This window comes from Hyaena hyaena, unplaced genomic scaffold (assembly GCF_003009895.1).
Source record: "Hyaena hyaena isolate Hyena2069 unplaced genomic scaffold, ASM300989v1 scaffold_795, whole genome shotgun sequence".
Classification (NCBI taxonomy): Eukaryota; Metazoa; Chordata; class Mammalia; order Carnivora; family Hyaenidae; genus Hyaena; species Hyaena hyaena.
In genome coordinates, this window is record NW_024081425.1 from 869,241 (window position 1) to 886,986 (window position 17,746).

At 36.8% G+C, this 17,746-nt stretch overlaps 1 protein-coding gene across 2 annotated transcripts; it reads left to right on the forward strand.

Annotated features, from left to right (window-relative positions):
- Positions 1–1,022: 1,022 nt before the first annotated feature.
- Positions 1,023–17,385, forward strand: PLRG1 (pleiotropic regulator 1). 2 transcript variants are annotated; one of them, XM_039219141.1, is made up of 15 exons: positions 1,023–1,125; positions 2,465–2,571; positions 3,619–3,761; positions 4,441–4,494; positions 5,331–5,424; positions 5,634–5,721; positions 7,533–7,634; positions 8,862–8,954; positions 11,257–11,406; positions 11,496–11,597; positions 12,126–12,228; positions 13,171–13,279; positions 14,249–14,388; positions 14,894–15,087; positions 15,612–17,385. In XM_039219141.1, exons 1-15 carry the CDS (start codon positions 1,117–1,119, stop codon positions 15,669–15,671), a joined length of 1,548 nt encoding a protein of 515 aa, XP_039075072.1. In that variant the 5' UTR covers positions 1,023–1,116; the 3' UTR covers positions 15,672–17,385. The 2 variants fall into 2 exon arrangements, with proteins under 2 accessions (XP_039075072.1, XP_039075073.1); XM_039219142.1 differs by lacking the exon at positions 1,023–1,125 and adding an exon at positions 2,870–2,941 and having other exon boundaries at positions 2,488–2,571.
- The last annotated feature ends 361 nt before the right edge of the window (positions 17,386–17,746 follow it).

Consider the following 17,746-nt stretch of genomic DNA (forward strand, 5'->3'; position numbering starts at 1 on the left):
CACGAACCGCGAGATCATGACCAAAGCGAAAGTCAGACGCTTAACCGACTAAGCCACCCAGGCGCCCCATTAATCAGTTAATTTCTAATGAGAGTATCATTTCACATTGCTATACTTTTGATAAAATTTCCTCCCCTCTCCAAAGCATGGGGAACAAGATCAGCGGAATCGGTTGGGTTAAGGACCAAGCAGGACCAGTGAAATGTGTAACTCCATCAATTTTTCTTTTTACATAGAAAAGTGATTGGGCAGGATTAATAGAAAATTGCATTTCACCTGGGTTAAAAAAACAAAATCTCAATACTTTGGCACCAGGCTGCGTATAAATTAAAATGGCTCAAGTCTTCAGATGCATCCTTTTTTCCACCAGCTTTGAAAAGCTGTACCCTGGCATTGTTGACGCCACATTAATTAGTAGACAACTAGGAAATAGCCAAGAATTGTGCAGTTTTGTGGGATTAAACATCTGTGCAGCCTAAAATAAATTTGGGGTTTCGCTACATACTGTTAAAAACCTTTTGCAAAATTTCTCAAATTGAAACAATTCCTCAAGATTGACTCAACAAATGTTCACTTTACAGTTTAAGTGGGATTCCTTTTCGGAGTTAAGTCTGCAAAGGCGTCTAACTGCTTCCAGACAAGCTTAGCCAAGTAGCAGAAGCAGGTGACATAAATTGCGCAAGCGACCCCCGAAGTTTTAGCGGGGACCGTGATCTGCTCTCTCCAGATCCTCCCTAGGACGGATTACTTAGATTCGCTGATAAAAAGGATTAAACATCCGGGAAATACAGTGCAAACAACCACACCCCTAAACCAAAATATTTAAGTCGGAGAATAAGGAAGAAAACTTTATTTCAACCTTTCTTCCAGGAACGGAGCGAGACCCTTACGCGGTACTGACGCCCTCCCCGTCAGGCCCGAGACCACGTCCCCGAAGACAAAGACCCGCCCCTCGATCCCACAAGGCCGGCGGGCGCTAGCACGCGTGCGCGGACTACGTCAGATCCGGCGCCAGAGCGCCCGATTCCGGAAGGGAGTGCATAGTTGTGGCGGCGGTTTCTGTGTTGCAGGCTAGCGTTTCTTGTCCGCTGGATCGGCGAGTTACATAGCGGCATCATGGTCGAGGTAAAGTGGCACTTGGGCGCTGAGGGGTCTTTCGTTTCTGGACTGTTTTTCTTCGGCGGCAGGCGTGGGGGACCGAGGGTGTTTGGAGTTTGGAGAGGGTAGAGGCTGCGAAAGGAGGCTCTCTGGCTGAGGCCGGGTAGTCTCTTAAGGTTTTGAGGGATAGAAGGTAGCCGGATGGGAGCATTAGTTGGAGGTTACCCCCAGGTTTGAAGCCGGAGAGAATTCCTAAGTTCTTTTACTCTTGAGCCTTTGAGCTCCGCAGTGTCCCCGGAGGCGGTGCTTCTGGACCTCTGGTATTCCCCATCTGCAGAATAGAGTCCTAAAAGAATGGCAGTTGTCTCTGGTGTTCACCTAGTGACTTCCATCAGCTCTTCCCCCGCAAAATCTGCCATTTTGAAGTTTTGCATCTTTCCCTGGCTTGAACAACCTTTCTGTTAGACAGCCTTGCCCGTCTTCCCTCAGAAATATTTCTAGACTCTTGTCCGTATGCACTGCCTTCACTTTAATTCACACCAACACTATCTTTCATCTGGACAAAATGCATTAGCTCTTTGCTGGTTTCCTTGCTTCCGTTTTTGTTACACCCTCCTCCCTCCGTAAATTGATCTGTTTAAAACGTAAGTTGATCATGCTTTTTCTGCTTAACATCCTTGACTGGCCCGATGTTACTGGAGCAAAAATGCAGACTGTTGCAATGATCTTCAAAAAACCCGTAACATGATCTGGACCTTGTCTGTCTGCCCTTGGAACCTCATCTCGGCATCACAGTACACCTTCCTGCTGAACATACGCAACTCTTGCAGCTCCTGGCATCATTGCAGTTACTGAATTTCTGGGTACATGGCATTTTCTCTTTGCTGGATTGTTCATAACTCTGTTCTGTACAGGACTAACTTTCTACTGAATTGACACCTCAGAGACTTTTCATAACTCTCCCAAGTTCTTTCTCGTCTTGTCTTCTTACTTGTTTCCTTCATAGCACTTACCAAACTGTGTTGCGTATTTTTATGTTTTCTCCTGAGCACCTGGACCATGAGTGCCGTTTTCATCATTCTTTTGTTAGCTTCTGCCAGACACATGGTCGGAGCTCAGTAGAAACTTATTGAATAAATGACCAAGCTCAGGCATCACTAGTTGGTATGGCTGGGTCTCCGGCCAGTGAGGAGCTTCCTCTTCTTCTGAACTTGACTCCTATAGCTTGCTACAGATAGCTGTGGTGAGTGGCAGAAAGCAGTTAATATAATTGAAACATGTAAAGTGTATAACTAATTTGACCTTAATTTAGGTTATGATATGAGTAATTTGCAGATGGATATGTGATTATAATCTTTCTTTCTAGGAGGTACAGAAACATTCTGTGCACACACTCGTGTTCAGGTCATTGAAGAGAACCCACGACATGTTTGTAGCTGATAATGGAAAACCTGTGCCTTTGGATGAAGAGAGGTAGGTATTGTTCCTTTTCAGTTGATAGAATATTTAAACTACTTAATCACTGGGGGAAGAGAGCAGGGAGAGGGGAACCTTTAAAGATTAGTGAGTGATACTAACACTCATAGGATATCTATTCAGTAATGAATGAATGGTGTTTGGGCATGATTTAAGCTGATGAAACTTTTTTTTTGGCCTTGTCTTTTACAGTAAAAATCCCATTAATTAATTGCATTTATAAATACCCAGTAATTAGGAGAGTCCCTTTTAGGTATTATATCTTATAATCAATCAACTTTGTATGTGCTTTCAGCTTCCCGCTGCTCTCAGAGCCTTGCTGAGCTGAAATTGTACCTGGCCAGTACCTCTACTCCCATCTTTTCTCGTTAGTATGATGAAGATTTTTGAGTGGTGGCATATTTTTGGTTCTACATCTCCAGCTCCAGTCTGGGATTGCATTATGTGCAGTGTTCCTTCTTTGTCCTTTACCCTTCTTTTAAAATCTACTTAATTCCTAAAACAAGCATTTATATTTAGTTTATAAAGTGAGCTATTCTTAAATATTTATATAAGTGCATTTCTTTAAAAAATACTGAACTAATTAAATGCTTCAATTAGTTCTAATTAATCTTTTCAGATACATCCAGTAAAGGTTATGATAGATGCCTTTACTCTATTTTTATATTTACACATTTGAAGGAAAATATATTGACGTTGAGGTTTTTAAAAGGATATTAGTTTCTATGTATTTTTAAACCAGACCCTTGATAACTTACCATGAAAGGTTTTGTATTTATTGGTTAACAACCTAAAATGTTGCTTAAACTTAATGGATGCTATGTGGTGGATTGTGAACAAAAGTGTGGAAATGCACTTGGAAGTTTTGAGCTTTTTAAAATACTTTTTAACTTTAAAACCTTAATAGAAAATTTTTTCTACATGATTAGGCAAACCTAAGCTATTTAAGTACTTGTGTTTCTTGGCTATCTATGAATATATTTACTTTGGTTGATATTTTTAAAGTACTCAGGATACATTCTTATGTTCACAATTTTTAAATAGTCACAAACGGAAAATGGCAATCAAGCTGCGTAATGAGTATGGTCCTGTGTTACATATGCCTACTTCGAAAGAAAATTTTAAAGAGAAATGTTCTCAGAACGCATCGGATTCATATGGTCATAAACAGTATCCTGCCAATCAAGGTGAATATGGCGTTATCAGAAATGTGAGAATTTATAAAAACAGAAAAATGAAATGTTCTTGTGCCTGTTCTGGAAGGACTGATTAGAACCATAGCCTATTGAACTACTGTACCAGTATTCTAATGGAAGTCTTGATTTCCTCATGGGAATAGTGAGTTGAGATTATTGGTTGGTGGGCTTTTTCTCAATAGGAAATAAAAAAGTGGTAGAATCATATTCGTAGAAATTATTAGGATATAGAGAAGGTCACAGTGGAAACTAAAGGAAAAATTTCTAACCCACGGGGAGACCATCTATCTTGTTTTGGCTATAATTTGGAAAGATGATATTAAGCACAGACATTCTAGTGCATAAAAATAATCTTAAGATTCCACAGAGAAATCATTTGCTTGGAAGAAAAACCGAAGTGGATTTTTACTTGATAGGATGACCTCTCTACACACCATTAGAATTATGCAAGCTTTCTTGACATGATATTAGCAAATGGCCAAGGAAATAGCTGTATACATGGTCTTTAGAAGCCAAAACAAAAATGGTCAATTTATCTTACTTCTGATGTTTGGATTTAGTTTTGGAGAATTTCAGAAATTCAGTTGATAATATAACACTTACTAAAAGAGATGATACTTGTGTATATGATAAATTTGCCGATGATCATGATTATTCTCCTTTTTTTAAGGACAAGAAGTTGAATATTTGGTGACAGGTACACATCCATATCCACCAGGACCTGGTAAGTGAGCTATTGTGTGTTAAAAATGTCTGGTGGGCATTTCCTTGCATGAACCAATAATATGATTCCTATTGTCTATAAAATATAAGATAAACTTAGTAGGTAGGCATCCAGGCATAGCTTTTAGATGATAGTTAACTAATACTCAGTATAAGGTGCATTCATTGAGCAAACATTTTTAAGCACCTAAATGTATTCAGACACTGTTAGGAATCCTACGACAGTAAGACTGCCCCAGGCTAAAACACGCTTATGTGGAGATTTAAACAGACATGTTACTATCACTAAACTTACAAAAGTGATTGAAGTGTTAGTGTAGAAGCAGGTGTGATAGAAGTGTCTGTTAGTTGTCTCTGTGTGTAGAAAATTGGCACACCGATGGACTGGCTGGTATAATGGGGTGGAGGACAAAAAGCTTAGTGTTATCTATCTAGGTTCTAGTACTTTTAGAAGACAGGATTTACCATATTGAAAGCCCAGGCAAATTGGTACTCTTGTTTAGTAATTTACATTTACTCTTGGAAATATCCTGTTAGTATTTGGGGACTGCTTGATTTTTATATCTGAAGGTAATATCCCAAGATGATAGAAATTGTCTTTACTATCTTGGGTGTGTTTATACCAGGCTGCCTGTGATTAAATCGAATTTGAGTTATGTGATTTCAAGTTATATTATTAAAAAGTTTGGTATAAAAGACACACAAAACATAATAGAAAGTTTTGTAATGTCACCACCTGGAGATAATCACATGTTTTCTACCAATGTTTTAATTTAAACCTATGTAAATGAAACCAAAGATAGCTACTGAAAAGACCTGACTTTTTTCCTTAAACAGGGGTTGCTTTGACAGCAGATACTAAGATCCAAAGAATGCCAAGTGAATCAGCTGCTCAGTCCCTAGCTGTGGCTTTACCTTCTTCACAGACCAGGTATGAAGCATCATGCTTTTAATTACAGAGATTTTGAAAGCATAATTCATTGTTTACATTTTTTTTCATTTTAAGATTTCTTTATAATTATGTATTATGTGACATTTTCCTTCATCATTACTTATAAAATTTAGAGAGTTGGTTCTGCAGAGTACATGACATGACAATTGATTGCTTAGAATGAGGTATTGGTATTTCTTCTGCTTCAGGGTTGATTCAAATCGTAATGCACCTGCAGGAGGTGAATACCGACATCCTGGGGCAGCTGACCGTTCACAGACTGCAGGGATGACTTCAGTAAGTTTCTCTGTGTCAAGTGTTGCTGCAGGTTTCTAATTTTGGGAACTTGTTGCCTTATTTTTCTTTATTGCAAGAGTCTTCGGTCAGATGCTAACATGAAAATTTTCCTTGGAATTATTAAAGTAAATAGTGACTGAGCTAGTTGTTAGTATTTCATGGCCCTAAAATTTAAGTTGCTTAGTGAATTGACATATGTTTTAAAATTTAAAATTCTATCATTCTCTGTTGATTGCACATTGTACCTTATGCTCATTTTGATGTAGATAACATGATGTTTCCCTTTATTGTCCACTATTAAAAGTACAAGGAATACTATTCTGAAACTTGTTAGTATGTGTTAAATACGAAAATCTCTTTTCTGTTAAACTCCAAGTTGGCTTACACAGTTTGGGTGCTGTTAGTAATGTAATATTCACAGGTTATAGAACTTGTGTCTTATAAATGAGCACTTAGAAATATATAAGTTTATTTGTAAGTAAATGGTAGCTAATGTTACTATTGATGAAAGTAGTTATAAAAAGAATAACTGAAAATACCTCGTTTATTTTCTTATGCTGTCACTTTAGTAACTGCAGGCTTCAGTTCCTTACTTTATTATGCAGTTATTTGGCTTTGTGAAATGAATTAATTTGTGGTCTTCCCACCACATTTACTCTTTTGCCTCCATTCACAGATCTCTGCCCAGGCTTTCTGCCTCCTTAGGAGGAAGTAATGTAAGCTTTTTGAAGGCAGAACTTTATGGGCTTAAGTATTTTTTGGAAACATGGATGGTACATCAGCTAGAATACCTTTTAAAATGTTAATTAAATATCGGATGGTAGTTTCTCCTTTGCAATATTAAATCAGTAATGTTAAAATGCGACAATGAAAGGCAATGACATTAATCCACTTGCAATCACTCAAAATAATGCTAGGAGCTTACATAGAGCATTTATAGAGTAGTAGTAATATTTTCATAGTAACTGTATGGGGTAAACATTGTTATTTCCATTTTACAGAGCAGGCATAGAGGTTATGTAATTTTTACCCAAAGTCAATCAGCTAGAAATGGGCAGAGCTGGGTCTATGAACCCATGCTTAGTGATATGTGCTCTTAACTGTAATGTTCTGCCTCTGAGATTTTTTAGTTGATTAAAAAAATTTTTTTACTGTTTATTTTTGAGAGAGACAGAGAAAGAGCACAAGTGGGGGAAGGGCAGAAAGAGACAAACACAAAATCTGAAGCAGGCCCCAGGCTGTGAGCTGTCAGCACAGAGCTGGACTTGGAGGGCTCGAACCCACGAGCCCTGAGATCATGACCTGAGTCGAAATTGAGTACTCAACTGACTGAGCCACCCAGGCGCCCCTTTAATTGATTTTTAAAATTAAAATGAACATATAGAAAATATTCTGATTAGAAGTCTTAGATATTCAGATATTTTCTAGTTATGCAAACATTTTAGTTGTCTTTTCCTCTTCATTTAAGGGGGAAAAAGACTTAAATTCCCTTTTGAAATTTTTTATTTAAAAAAATTTTTTTTAATGTTTTATTTATTTCTGAGAGAGAGAAAGAGAGAGAGCATGAGCAGGGGAGGGTCAGAGAGAGAGAGGGAGTCACAGAATCTGAAGCAGGCTCTAGGCTCTGAGCTAACTGCCAGCACATAGCCTGATGCAGGGCTCAAACCCATGAACTGCAAGATCACAACCTGAGCCGAAGCAGAGGCTTAACTGACTGAGCCAACTGGGCGCCCCTAAAATTTTTTTATTTTTTTATTTAACATGAAACGTTAAGGTGTCTTTAACAGTAATGTAATCTGTTCCATATCTAGGCTGTTATGGAGGCTGGCAATGCCAAGAACTCTGCACTGATGGCTAAAAAAGCCCCTACAATGCCCAAACCCCAGTGGCACCCACCATGGAAACTGTACAGGGTGAGTGAATCTGTATATCACGCCATTACAGGAACGATGATTGCTTTCCAGTTATAAGAGCTGAAGGAGTAAAATAAGGAGGAAAAGGGTGAATATGAGCACTGGTGAAGTGATCTGAGACCAGACAAGGGAAGGGTTAGGCACAATCTTGAAGGACAGGTCCTAGGAAAACAACTTTAAGTAAAAGCCATCTATGTATTTCCTATAAAATACAGTATAAAATGTTGACCGAAAGCTATTAAGTGTAGAGAACAGATGAAATAAATTTTCTACATGTTTGAGGTGTTTCCTATCAAGGCTAGGAGGAAGAACAACATAGGACAATGTTTCTTTGGCCCTCCAATGATCTTTTCAGTTATAGTAAATTAGGACGATTGACAATGTACCAGATCTGAAGTGAAGTGTGTATGGTAGGAAAACCGTAGCTGCACATAGTTTAGTATATGTGCTAAATTTTCGTTTTTTAATTTCACACTAACATAGCTTTTCTTTTGGTATACAGACCTAATAAATTTTTTTTTAATGTTTTATTTTTGAGAGAGAGACAGCATGAGCAGGGGAGGGTCAGAGAGAGAGGGAGACACAGAATCCAAAGCAGGCTGCAGGCTCTGAGCTAGCTGTCAGCACAGAGCCCAACGCTGGGCTCAAACCCACGAACCATGAGATCATGACCTGAGGCGAAGGCAGACGCTTAACCGACTGAGCCACCCAGGTGCCCCCAGACCTAATAAATTTTAATAGAAGTATAAATTTGGGTAATCACTGCCCCAGTCAGTATATAGAAGTTCCATCAATTCAAAAAACACTCCTGTGCTATTATTTTACAGTCCTTCCCTTCCCTATTCCTGGTAACTATTCATTTGTTTTCCATACTATATAGTTGTGCCTTTTCAATTTTGTTACAAAATGGAATTATATGATATACACCTTTTGAGATTGACTTCCTTCACTCGGCTCAATGACTTTGAGAGTCATCCAAGTTGTTGCATCTATTAATAGATTCCTCTTTATTGCTGAGTACCATTTCATTGTAGAGATGTATCACAGTTTTTGTATTCGTTTACTGAAGATAATTTATAACTTAAAATTTGCCAAATAATTTAAAAAACTTATTTGAAGATGTCGAGATGGGCTATTCAAACTTGATTTATGTGCATTGAGTTGAAATTTAATGAAGTTTAAATTATGTGTAATGAGCCTGCCCATTCTACCTTTTGTTTTCTGCAGGTGATCAGTGGACATCTTGGCTGGGTTCGCTGTATTGCTGTAGAACCTGGAAATCAGTGGTTTGTTACTGGATCTGCTGACAGAACTATAAAGGTAATAAGGATGGAAGACAAAAAATAGAACTTTGTATTTGCTCTATAAGTTTAATCTTTTATTTTCTTAGGTGGGAATTTCTGTTGTATTTCTATGATTTCTTAGACCTAAGTATGGAGTAAAAGTTACTATATTTATCAGTTCATTGTTCTAAATAAATACGTTTGAGAAGTGATATTTAAGTAACAAGTTTTTCCAAACAGTACGTAATGACTACCTACCACTGATTCCTTGATTTTTTTCTCCTCTGGTTAGAAAATTAAAACATGCTTATCTATAAAAAATATGGAAAATACAGTAAAGTATAAAAGTATAAAAGAACACAGACCCATATATAATCCTAACACTGTTAGATAATTTGAACATGAATTTCTGTTTAGTATTTATTTCTCCACATGTGTCATTATATTTCTAAGCTCTTTTCTTGTGTGTATAAATGCATATCATGTTTATTTTATTTTGAGAGAGAGTGTGTGCACATGAGCATGAGAGCAGGGGAGGGGCAGAGAGAGAAGAGGGAGAGAGAGAAACCCAAGCAAGCTCCGTGCTTTCTGCGCAGTGCCGAATGCAGGTCTCTATCTCTTGTACCATGAGGTCATGACCTGAGCTGAAATCAAGAGCCAGACCCTTAACCTGAGTCACCCAGGTGCCCTTATAAATGTGTATCTTTAAAAAGTCATGCTTGGGGCGCCTGGGTGGCTCAGTCGGTTAAGTGGCCGACTTCGGCTCAGGTCATGATCTTATGGTTCGTAGGTTTGAGCCCCACCATCAGGCTCTGTGCTGACAGCTTAGAGCCTGGAGCCTATTTCAGATTCTTTGTCTCCCTCTCTCTCTGACCCTCCTATGCTCACACTGCCTCTCTCTCTCTCTCTCTCTCTCTCTCTCTCCCTGTGTGTCTCAGAAATAAATAAAACATTAAAAAAAAATCATGATTCATATGTAATTTTATACTCTGATGTTTTTCCACTTAATATTTTATCAGAGGCATGTTTCTGTGAAAAAAGGATGTATCATGTACTCTTCCTATTATTAGACATTAAAGTTTTTAGTTTCTTGATTTTCACTATCACAAGTAATGAGGTAATTAATCTTGAGCCTAAAGCTTTCTGTTGTCTTTTAAATTACTTTGTTACTATAGATTCTCAGAAATGGAATTAATGGGTTAAATGTTTTGGAGGTTGACACTCAAGAGTACAGCTAATTTTCCAAAATGGACTAATTGATGCTTGCGGTATATGAGAGGATCCTTTTCAGAAAGCACACTGATTGTGTATTTTTAAAATTACTAAGATGTTAAGCAGAATGGGTATCTAATCTTTTAAAAACTGTACATAAAAAATTTATAGTGGTGTCGAACTGTGTGATACCTAATAAAGCCGCTTTTAGGTTTTTTTCAACTTATATAGATTTTTTTATTGAGGTATAATTGATATACATTATGTTAGTTTTTGGCATACAACATAATGATTCAGCATTTGTGTACATTGTGAAATGAACACTATAATAAATCTAGTTAACATCTGTCACCATATATAATTATAGAATTTTTTTTCCTTTTAGAGAGAATTTTTGAGATCTCTCTTTTAAAAACTTTTAAATATGCAGTACAGTATTAATATAGTCACTCTGCTGAACATTATATCCCTATGATTTATCTGGTTTATAGCTGGAAGTTTGTACCTTTCTTTGATTCTCTTTACCCATTTTGCCTATTCCCCACCCCACCTCTGGCAACTACTGATATGTTCTCTTTATCTCTGAGATTTGTTTTTTAATGTTTGTTTGTTTTTAGAATTCATATGTCAGTGAAATCACACAGTATCTATCTTTCTCTGACTTATTTCACTAGCATAATGCATTCAGGGTTCATCCAGGTTGTCATAAATGGCAAGATTTTATTCTTTTTCATGGCTGAATGACACTTCATTGTGTGTGTGTGTTTGCGTGTACATATAGGTACACACCACATTTTTTTTAAATCCACTCATCCATTGGTGTACATTTAGTTTGTTTCCATAGGGCTTTGTTTTGTTTTGTTTTTAAGTTGTTGTCATCCTTGGTTAATTTAATATGGCATTCGTACTTTCGGTATCTATGATACCCTTTTACATATACTAAGATTTTGTAACTTCCTGCAAATACTTTCCCAGTTTGAATGTGCTTTTTAAATGTTTTTTCCCTGTTTACCAAGGGAGATTGGTGGGAGATTGTTGTTGAAGACTTAATTTTAATATCAAGATTCTCAAAATTTTTGCTTTGGGATAATCCGAAAGAAGAAAAATTAAATATTCTTTGATTTCAGATCTGGGACTTGGCTAGTGGCAAGTTAAAGCTGTCATTAACCGGGCACATTAGTACAGTGCGTGGTGTGATAGTAAGCACACGGAGCCCTTACCTCTTCTCCTGTGGAGAGGACAAACAAGTCAAATGCTGGGATCTTGAATATAACAAGGTAAGCTTTGAGTTACAGATTCAAAACATGATGAATCACTGCTTTTCTTTCTAAACATAGAAATTCTCACTTTCCTGCTTTATTTTTAGGTTATAAGGCACTATCATGGACATCTGAGTGCCGTGTATGGTTTGGATTTGCACCCAACAATTGACGTGCTGGTAACCTGTAGTCGAGATTCAACCGCACGGGTAAACAGAGTACTTTGTGTTTGTTTGTAAATGTATTGCATCCTCCACTATGCATGTTTGGTGGTGGAGTCACATGTTGTTTGTTAAGAGAATTAAAGATAATTGCCATGACCAGCAGTAGCTAGCCCCTCAGTTTCTTGACATGCATGTTTTTCTACCTTTGTTTTCAGTTCTGTGGCCTCATCGTGTTTATTATTGGGAGTGCCCTGCCTCTGAAATGTGACACTCACACACTCCTTCCCATCACTACAACTATTTTTCATGACCTGTTTCCTTCAGTAGTCTCATTATACCCATTCTTACACTTTGGGTATCCTAATCTTTTAGTTTTTGGGTTTTTTTTCCCCTGTATCTGCCTCCTGTCTACGTTCCCCGGACAGCTTATTGACCATTATCTTTGTTTTCAACAATTTTTCATTATATTCAAGCACAGTTGCCTAGTAAATTCCCAGCCTTGAATTGATCTAGTTACCTGCCTGAGATATGAATACCCGTTATCTTGACAGTACGTCTGTTGTGTTTTTATAGATTTGGGATGTGAGAACTAAAGCCAGTGTGCACACGTTATCTGGACATACAAACGCAGTTGCTACAGTGAGGTGTCAAGCTGCAGAACCACAAATTATTACTGGTATGATTGGTAGATTTTAAGTTTACAGTGTATTCAGTCAGAATGCATAATGATTATACATATGCTTTTCCTGTTCACTATGACTCTCGCTTGCTTTGTATTGTAGATACATTGTGTGTGCATTTGAAATTTACTGTGGTAACTTTTCATTGTTTTTATCTCAAACTTTTTACATATCATAGAATATATCACACCTCAGTTTCATGTAATGTTGGACTAGAAAATGGTTCTGTTAGATACAATTAACATAGTTTTCATAGTATCACAGTTACTGGTCTAAGAAAATGAAGTTAGAAGACAAGATACCCTGAGACCAATAACCTTTAGAGTTGGTTTGAGTCTTGCTTTGCTTACAGTAAGATTAATAATAGATCTGTACTTGGGGTGCCTGGGTGGTTCAGTTGGAAAGCGTTGGACTCTTGATTTTGGCTTAGGGCATGATCTCACGGTTGTGGGATTGAGCCCTTTGTTTGGCTCCGTGCTGAGTATGGAGTCTGCTTAAGATTTTTCCTCTCTCTTTCTCTCTCTCCCTCCCTCCCCCCACCCTTCCGCTGCTTGTGCACATGCACTCTCTCTCAAAAACTAAAAATAAATTAAAAAAAAAAGATCTTTTAATACTAGAAAATAATTCATTCACTTGATGTATTTTATTAACTAAAAAATCGTTAGTTTTTTCCTTCCGCTCCACGAGGAGTAACATTATGTATTTGCTTTGTTTTTCACATTTGTTTTAGCTGTTGAGAGTGCTTCAAGCATTTACTGCCTTTTTTAAGAATTAAATTTAAAACCAGCCTAAAAGTTAGAACTGTAATTAGTCGAGAGTTGATATGACTTTCATTTAGTCTAATGGATCTATGGAAGACTCCTTCATATTTTGTGATGTTTAATTTTTGAGTTCCTTTTCCTGATCGTATTTTGAGGATGTGTGTGTTTTTATTACAGGAAGCCATGATACTACAATACGATTATGGGATTTGGTGGCTGGAAAAACAAGAGTCACATTAACAAATCACAAAAAATCAGTTAGGGCCGTGGTTTTACATCCAAAACAGTAAGTGTATTTTCCTAATTAGCTTCTCTTTTCTCAATTTTTAGTATAAGTATGGGAATACCAACATTAGCACTACTTTGGTAGTCATTTAGCTGTCATTTCCAGGCCTGTGACACTCCCAAACATGCATTTCTTTTATTTTCTCTATGGAGTATTTTGCTTCATTACCTATATGTGATAAGGGAAGTTTTCTACATGGTGAAAAACGATAGTGTCAAATGACACAGTATGAATAAATCATTGCTAAAAGCTGCATGTCAAAATAGAGGCTAATAGAACATGGATTTATTGTTTTGACAGAAATATTATTGGTCACTGAGATATACATAGAAAAGTTTAATTCTTAAGTTGATATACATAGAAAAGAAGAGTAGGAACCATGTGCCTTATAATCGGGGTATCCGTAGAGGTGGAGCATAATATCACAGCTTGTTTATTATATCACAGCACCTGACCCTTTTCTGGTCACATTGCTATCTTTTCATATCCATTATTTCCTCCGTCCCTCCTCACTTTTTCTGTCTTCCTCACTTCCTTTCTTTTTTCCCCTAGCTTCCTTTATCTGGCTCTTTCTCTGTTTCTTTCCTTCTTTTCCTTTCTTCCTGTTTTCCCCTCTCTCTCCTTCTCTTGCTGCCTGTCCAGAATAGTTTCATAACCCCTTGCCCTTAAGGTGAATTTAGAGGTTTGCACCCTTGTTGCTTTAGCTCAGTGTAGAGCATTGGGGAAATGAGAATAAAACATTAATCTAGGAATTAAAATGCACTTAAAATAATTTTCAAGATCTAACTTGACTTGGAACAAATGTCTTCATATTTTTGCCTCTTGGTATGACAGTAATACTTTGCTACGCTACATGGATCCATCCATAAGTGCATATGTATAGAATACAGCCATAACAAGCTTTTCCAAGTTCACCATTTTATTTGACTTCGTTTACTTTGTCACTAATTCTTTTTAATCTTATTTCAGTTATACATTTGCATCTGGCTCTCCAGATAACATAAAACAGTGGAAATTCCCTGATGGAAGTTTTATTCAAAATCTTTCTGGTCATAATGCTATTATTAACACATTGACAGTAAATTCTGATGGAGTGCTTGTTTCTGGAGGTAAACTAAGATTTTAGTGATAAATGTGCTCTAGTCTGTCATTTCTTTTTTGAGTAAATGAGTAAATAGTTGTAAAATTTCTAAGCCATCTCACCTAAATATTAAAGCAGGACTTGCCTAATTACTGTGTATTTGGATGTTCATATGTGTGTTCATGTATATTCATAATACATGTAGCATATTTCATAGTTTAACCACCTTTGAGTTCCCACATGATAAATCTAAGATATTTATGCTGGGAATTACCTACAGTTTGGTTGTGTATTGTGAAATTAGAAATTGTTTTGTGGTGCTTTTTGAGCTCTAATAAATTCTGAATTAAGCACACATGAAAATAGGCAAACCAGTATTAAGAGAAGCTTGAGTGCCTATGTCTTACCAATCTTTATAACTGTTTAATCTTTATTAATAGCCACAGTGCTTGACCCATGAATGGCACTTAAATGTTTGTAAAGCTGAATTGTTAAAAGGACACCAGGTTTAATTAGATTGTTTTTCCTTTAAGCTGACAATGGCACTATGCATCTTTGGGACTGGAGAACTGGCTATAATTTCCAGAGAGTTCATGCAGCTGTGCAGCCTGGATCTTTGGATAGTGAATCAGGAATATTTGCTTGTGCTTTTGATCAGTCCGAAAGTCGGTTACTAACAGCTGAAGCTGATAAAACCATTAAAGTGTATAAAGAGGATGATACAGCAGTAAGTTCTTTATGTCACATATATTTTAAAGTAAATCAACCATACCAGTTTAGCAAGTGCTTTTTCATTTTAAAGTTATTGAAATTATCAGAAGTGAAAATAATCTTTATAGTATTAAAGTCTTTGTCATCTTGAGTAGTGTCTGTTCTTAGATTTCTGTATTGGTTTGATTGATGCCAGTGATGAATTATCCTTACTACAGTCACTGGGGGAATCTTGCATCAAGAATAACCACAAAGAAATAAATTGCTATGCAGATTAATTCTAAAATGATAAGCTTTAGTATTACCGGAATAAATTGCAGTTTTACTCGAGATGAAAAGCCATGAACTGATTGTAGTGTCCTTTATTAGATTCAGATAATATCAAAAATTTGCCAACTATTTCTGAAATTGATAAAAAACTGCTGAATGTGTAACACCAAATGATGTAATTTAGAATAGATGCCTTGTTTTTGTTAGGGAGTTACTAATTTTTAAAAAAACCCTAATAATATTTTGTTTAATTTAATTTTCTATTTTCAGACAGAAGAAACTCATCCAGTCAGCTGGAAGCCAGAAATTATCAAGAGAAAGAGATTTTAATGTGCATTGTCTTCATGGTGGCCTCCCACCCTCTTTAAAAAAAAAAAAAAAAAGCTTGGTGTTGATGAGGATATCCAGTCATTTTGTGCTCTGGCTAGGAATATAAAGCAGAAACTCACACATGCTTAAATCATTCCTGCTTCATATTTTACAATAAACTGCCCCCCTATGTTATTGTTTCTAAAATAAGTAATTTGAGATCCTAGGAAGATGCAGATATCAAGCATATGCAAGTTCGGTCAACATAACTATTCTAAAGATAGAATATTTTGTCAGTTTTATTAAAAGACACCTTTTTACCAACTTACAAAACTGCTTACTATAAGAAGGACATGTTTTGAGGGGAGCAGTTTTGTTTGTGTGTGTGTGTGTGTGTGTGTTTTTTGTTTTTTTAGTCCTTTAAGAACTAGTATCTGTGACTAATTTGGGATTAAAGGATTTGAAGTCTTACTATAACTTATGTATGTTTATTCCACAAACAGTTTTTGAGTGCATATTCTGCAAAGTTCTGCACTGGATTTTGTTCAGGAAATCGACAAGTAAGATGCATCTGGCCTCCAGGACTAGTTTATGTTACAGAAATGCGGTAAGGGAGAGGCAGGCAAAAAAGCTGGAGTAGCACAGAGGGAAAAACCAGTAACTTTTCCCAGAGAGCGTGTGGAAGGCTTCGTAGAGTCAGGGGTATTTGAGCTGAGCCTTTAGATGGCAGAGAGGGAAAGCATAAGGCATAAAGTGAATGAAACCAGATGTGGGAAACTCTGATGTGTTCTAGGAGCAAAGGGCTGTCTGCTGCAGTTGAGCACCGATTATGGTGGTGGAGAATGTGCATGTTTGCAGTTTGATTGTATTCCAGAAGCAGTAGGATACCAAGATAGGTATCAGATCCTGGGAAGTTACGAGATCCCAGTGGAGATATTTGAAGCTGTGGCAAGACCTATAGTCTTTGGACTTTTCTGGATAAGTGTTATTTAAGTTTCTGATACCTATGCCTTGCAGTAAATGAGTTCTCTAAACCCTGCCCTTAGGATCCTGAGTCCCCATCAGTCAAGAAAATGTGTCCACCGTCACTTTCTGTAGTTAGAAAACATGGTTACAAGGACAATTAAATTTTTTCAAATTAAAAACAATCGCACCATAATTTTGAAAAGTATTTCTAAACTACATATATCCCATCTTGCATGCTGTAGGTGGGAGTATAATTTTATAACCTTTGGGGGGGGTTCAGAGTGTATTGAAAATGCTCAAACCATTTCACTAAACACTTCGTTAAAAATGAAATTACTAAGAAACTGCCTAATAGGAATAATTTGACAAGTGTACACAATCAGGTTTATTGCACCTTTGTTCTTTAATGATTAAAACTAGCTCAGATGTCCTACCAGTTAATGGGCTGACTTAATAGGTTATGGTACCTTCATGCAGTTTGTTTCTATTCATAAGGAGTGAGGAATGTCTTCTCTGGACTAATGATAAGATGTCCAAACTTTTATGTAAAAAAAAAAAAAAAAGTTGTGGAAGCATTTTTTTTGTAGAATAACTTGATAATGCTATACAAAATAATGGGAAAGTAATACCACATTGTTGCCAGTGGCTTTGTGAGGGAGTGAAATTGTGGGAGAACTTTCATGATTGGCTTTATATATTTCTATAATGTTTTAATTTTCTATAAGCATGTATTTTGTAAACTTAAATAAAGAAATCCACTACACTTGCACCCCTGAGAGATTCTCATATATCTTCTAACACAAGAGAATAGAGGTGAGTAGGGTCTCATTGGTAAAGTCCAGCAAGAAACTACTGCTAGCACAGGTAGGTGAGAAAGATAGCTTCTATTCTGCCTAGCAAAGCTTCAACTGTTACTTATTAGATGAGTATCAAATTCTGAATAGCATTTACAAAATCTCATTTCCTTTCTTCAGGCTATCTTATATTATTATCTCAGATCCTCTTGCAAAGAGTTATTTACCATGTGTGCTGTGACCCCCTCCCCCTGAAATTTCAGGCAGAATTTCATACATGTGCTCTATTTTACCTACCTGACAGAACCCCAACCCAGGGTAAGCCCAAGTCTCTTC

Coding starts and splice junctions, on each gene's coding strand:
- PLRG1 (XM_039219141.1), top strand. Junction 5,722..7,532: donor AGACTGCAGGGATGACTTCA/GTAAGTTTCTCT, acceptor TTCCATATCTAG/GCTGTTATGGAGGCTGGCAA. Junction 15,088..15,611: donor ATAAAGAGGATGATACAGCA/GTAAGTTCTTTA, acceptor TTCTATTTTCAG/ACAGAAGAAACTCATCCAGT.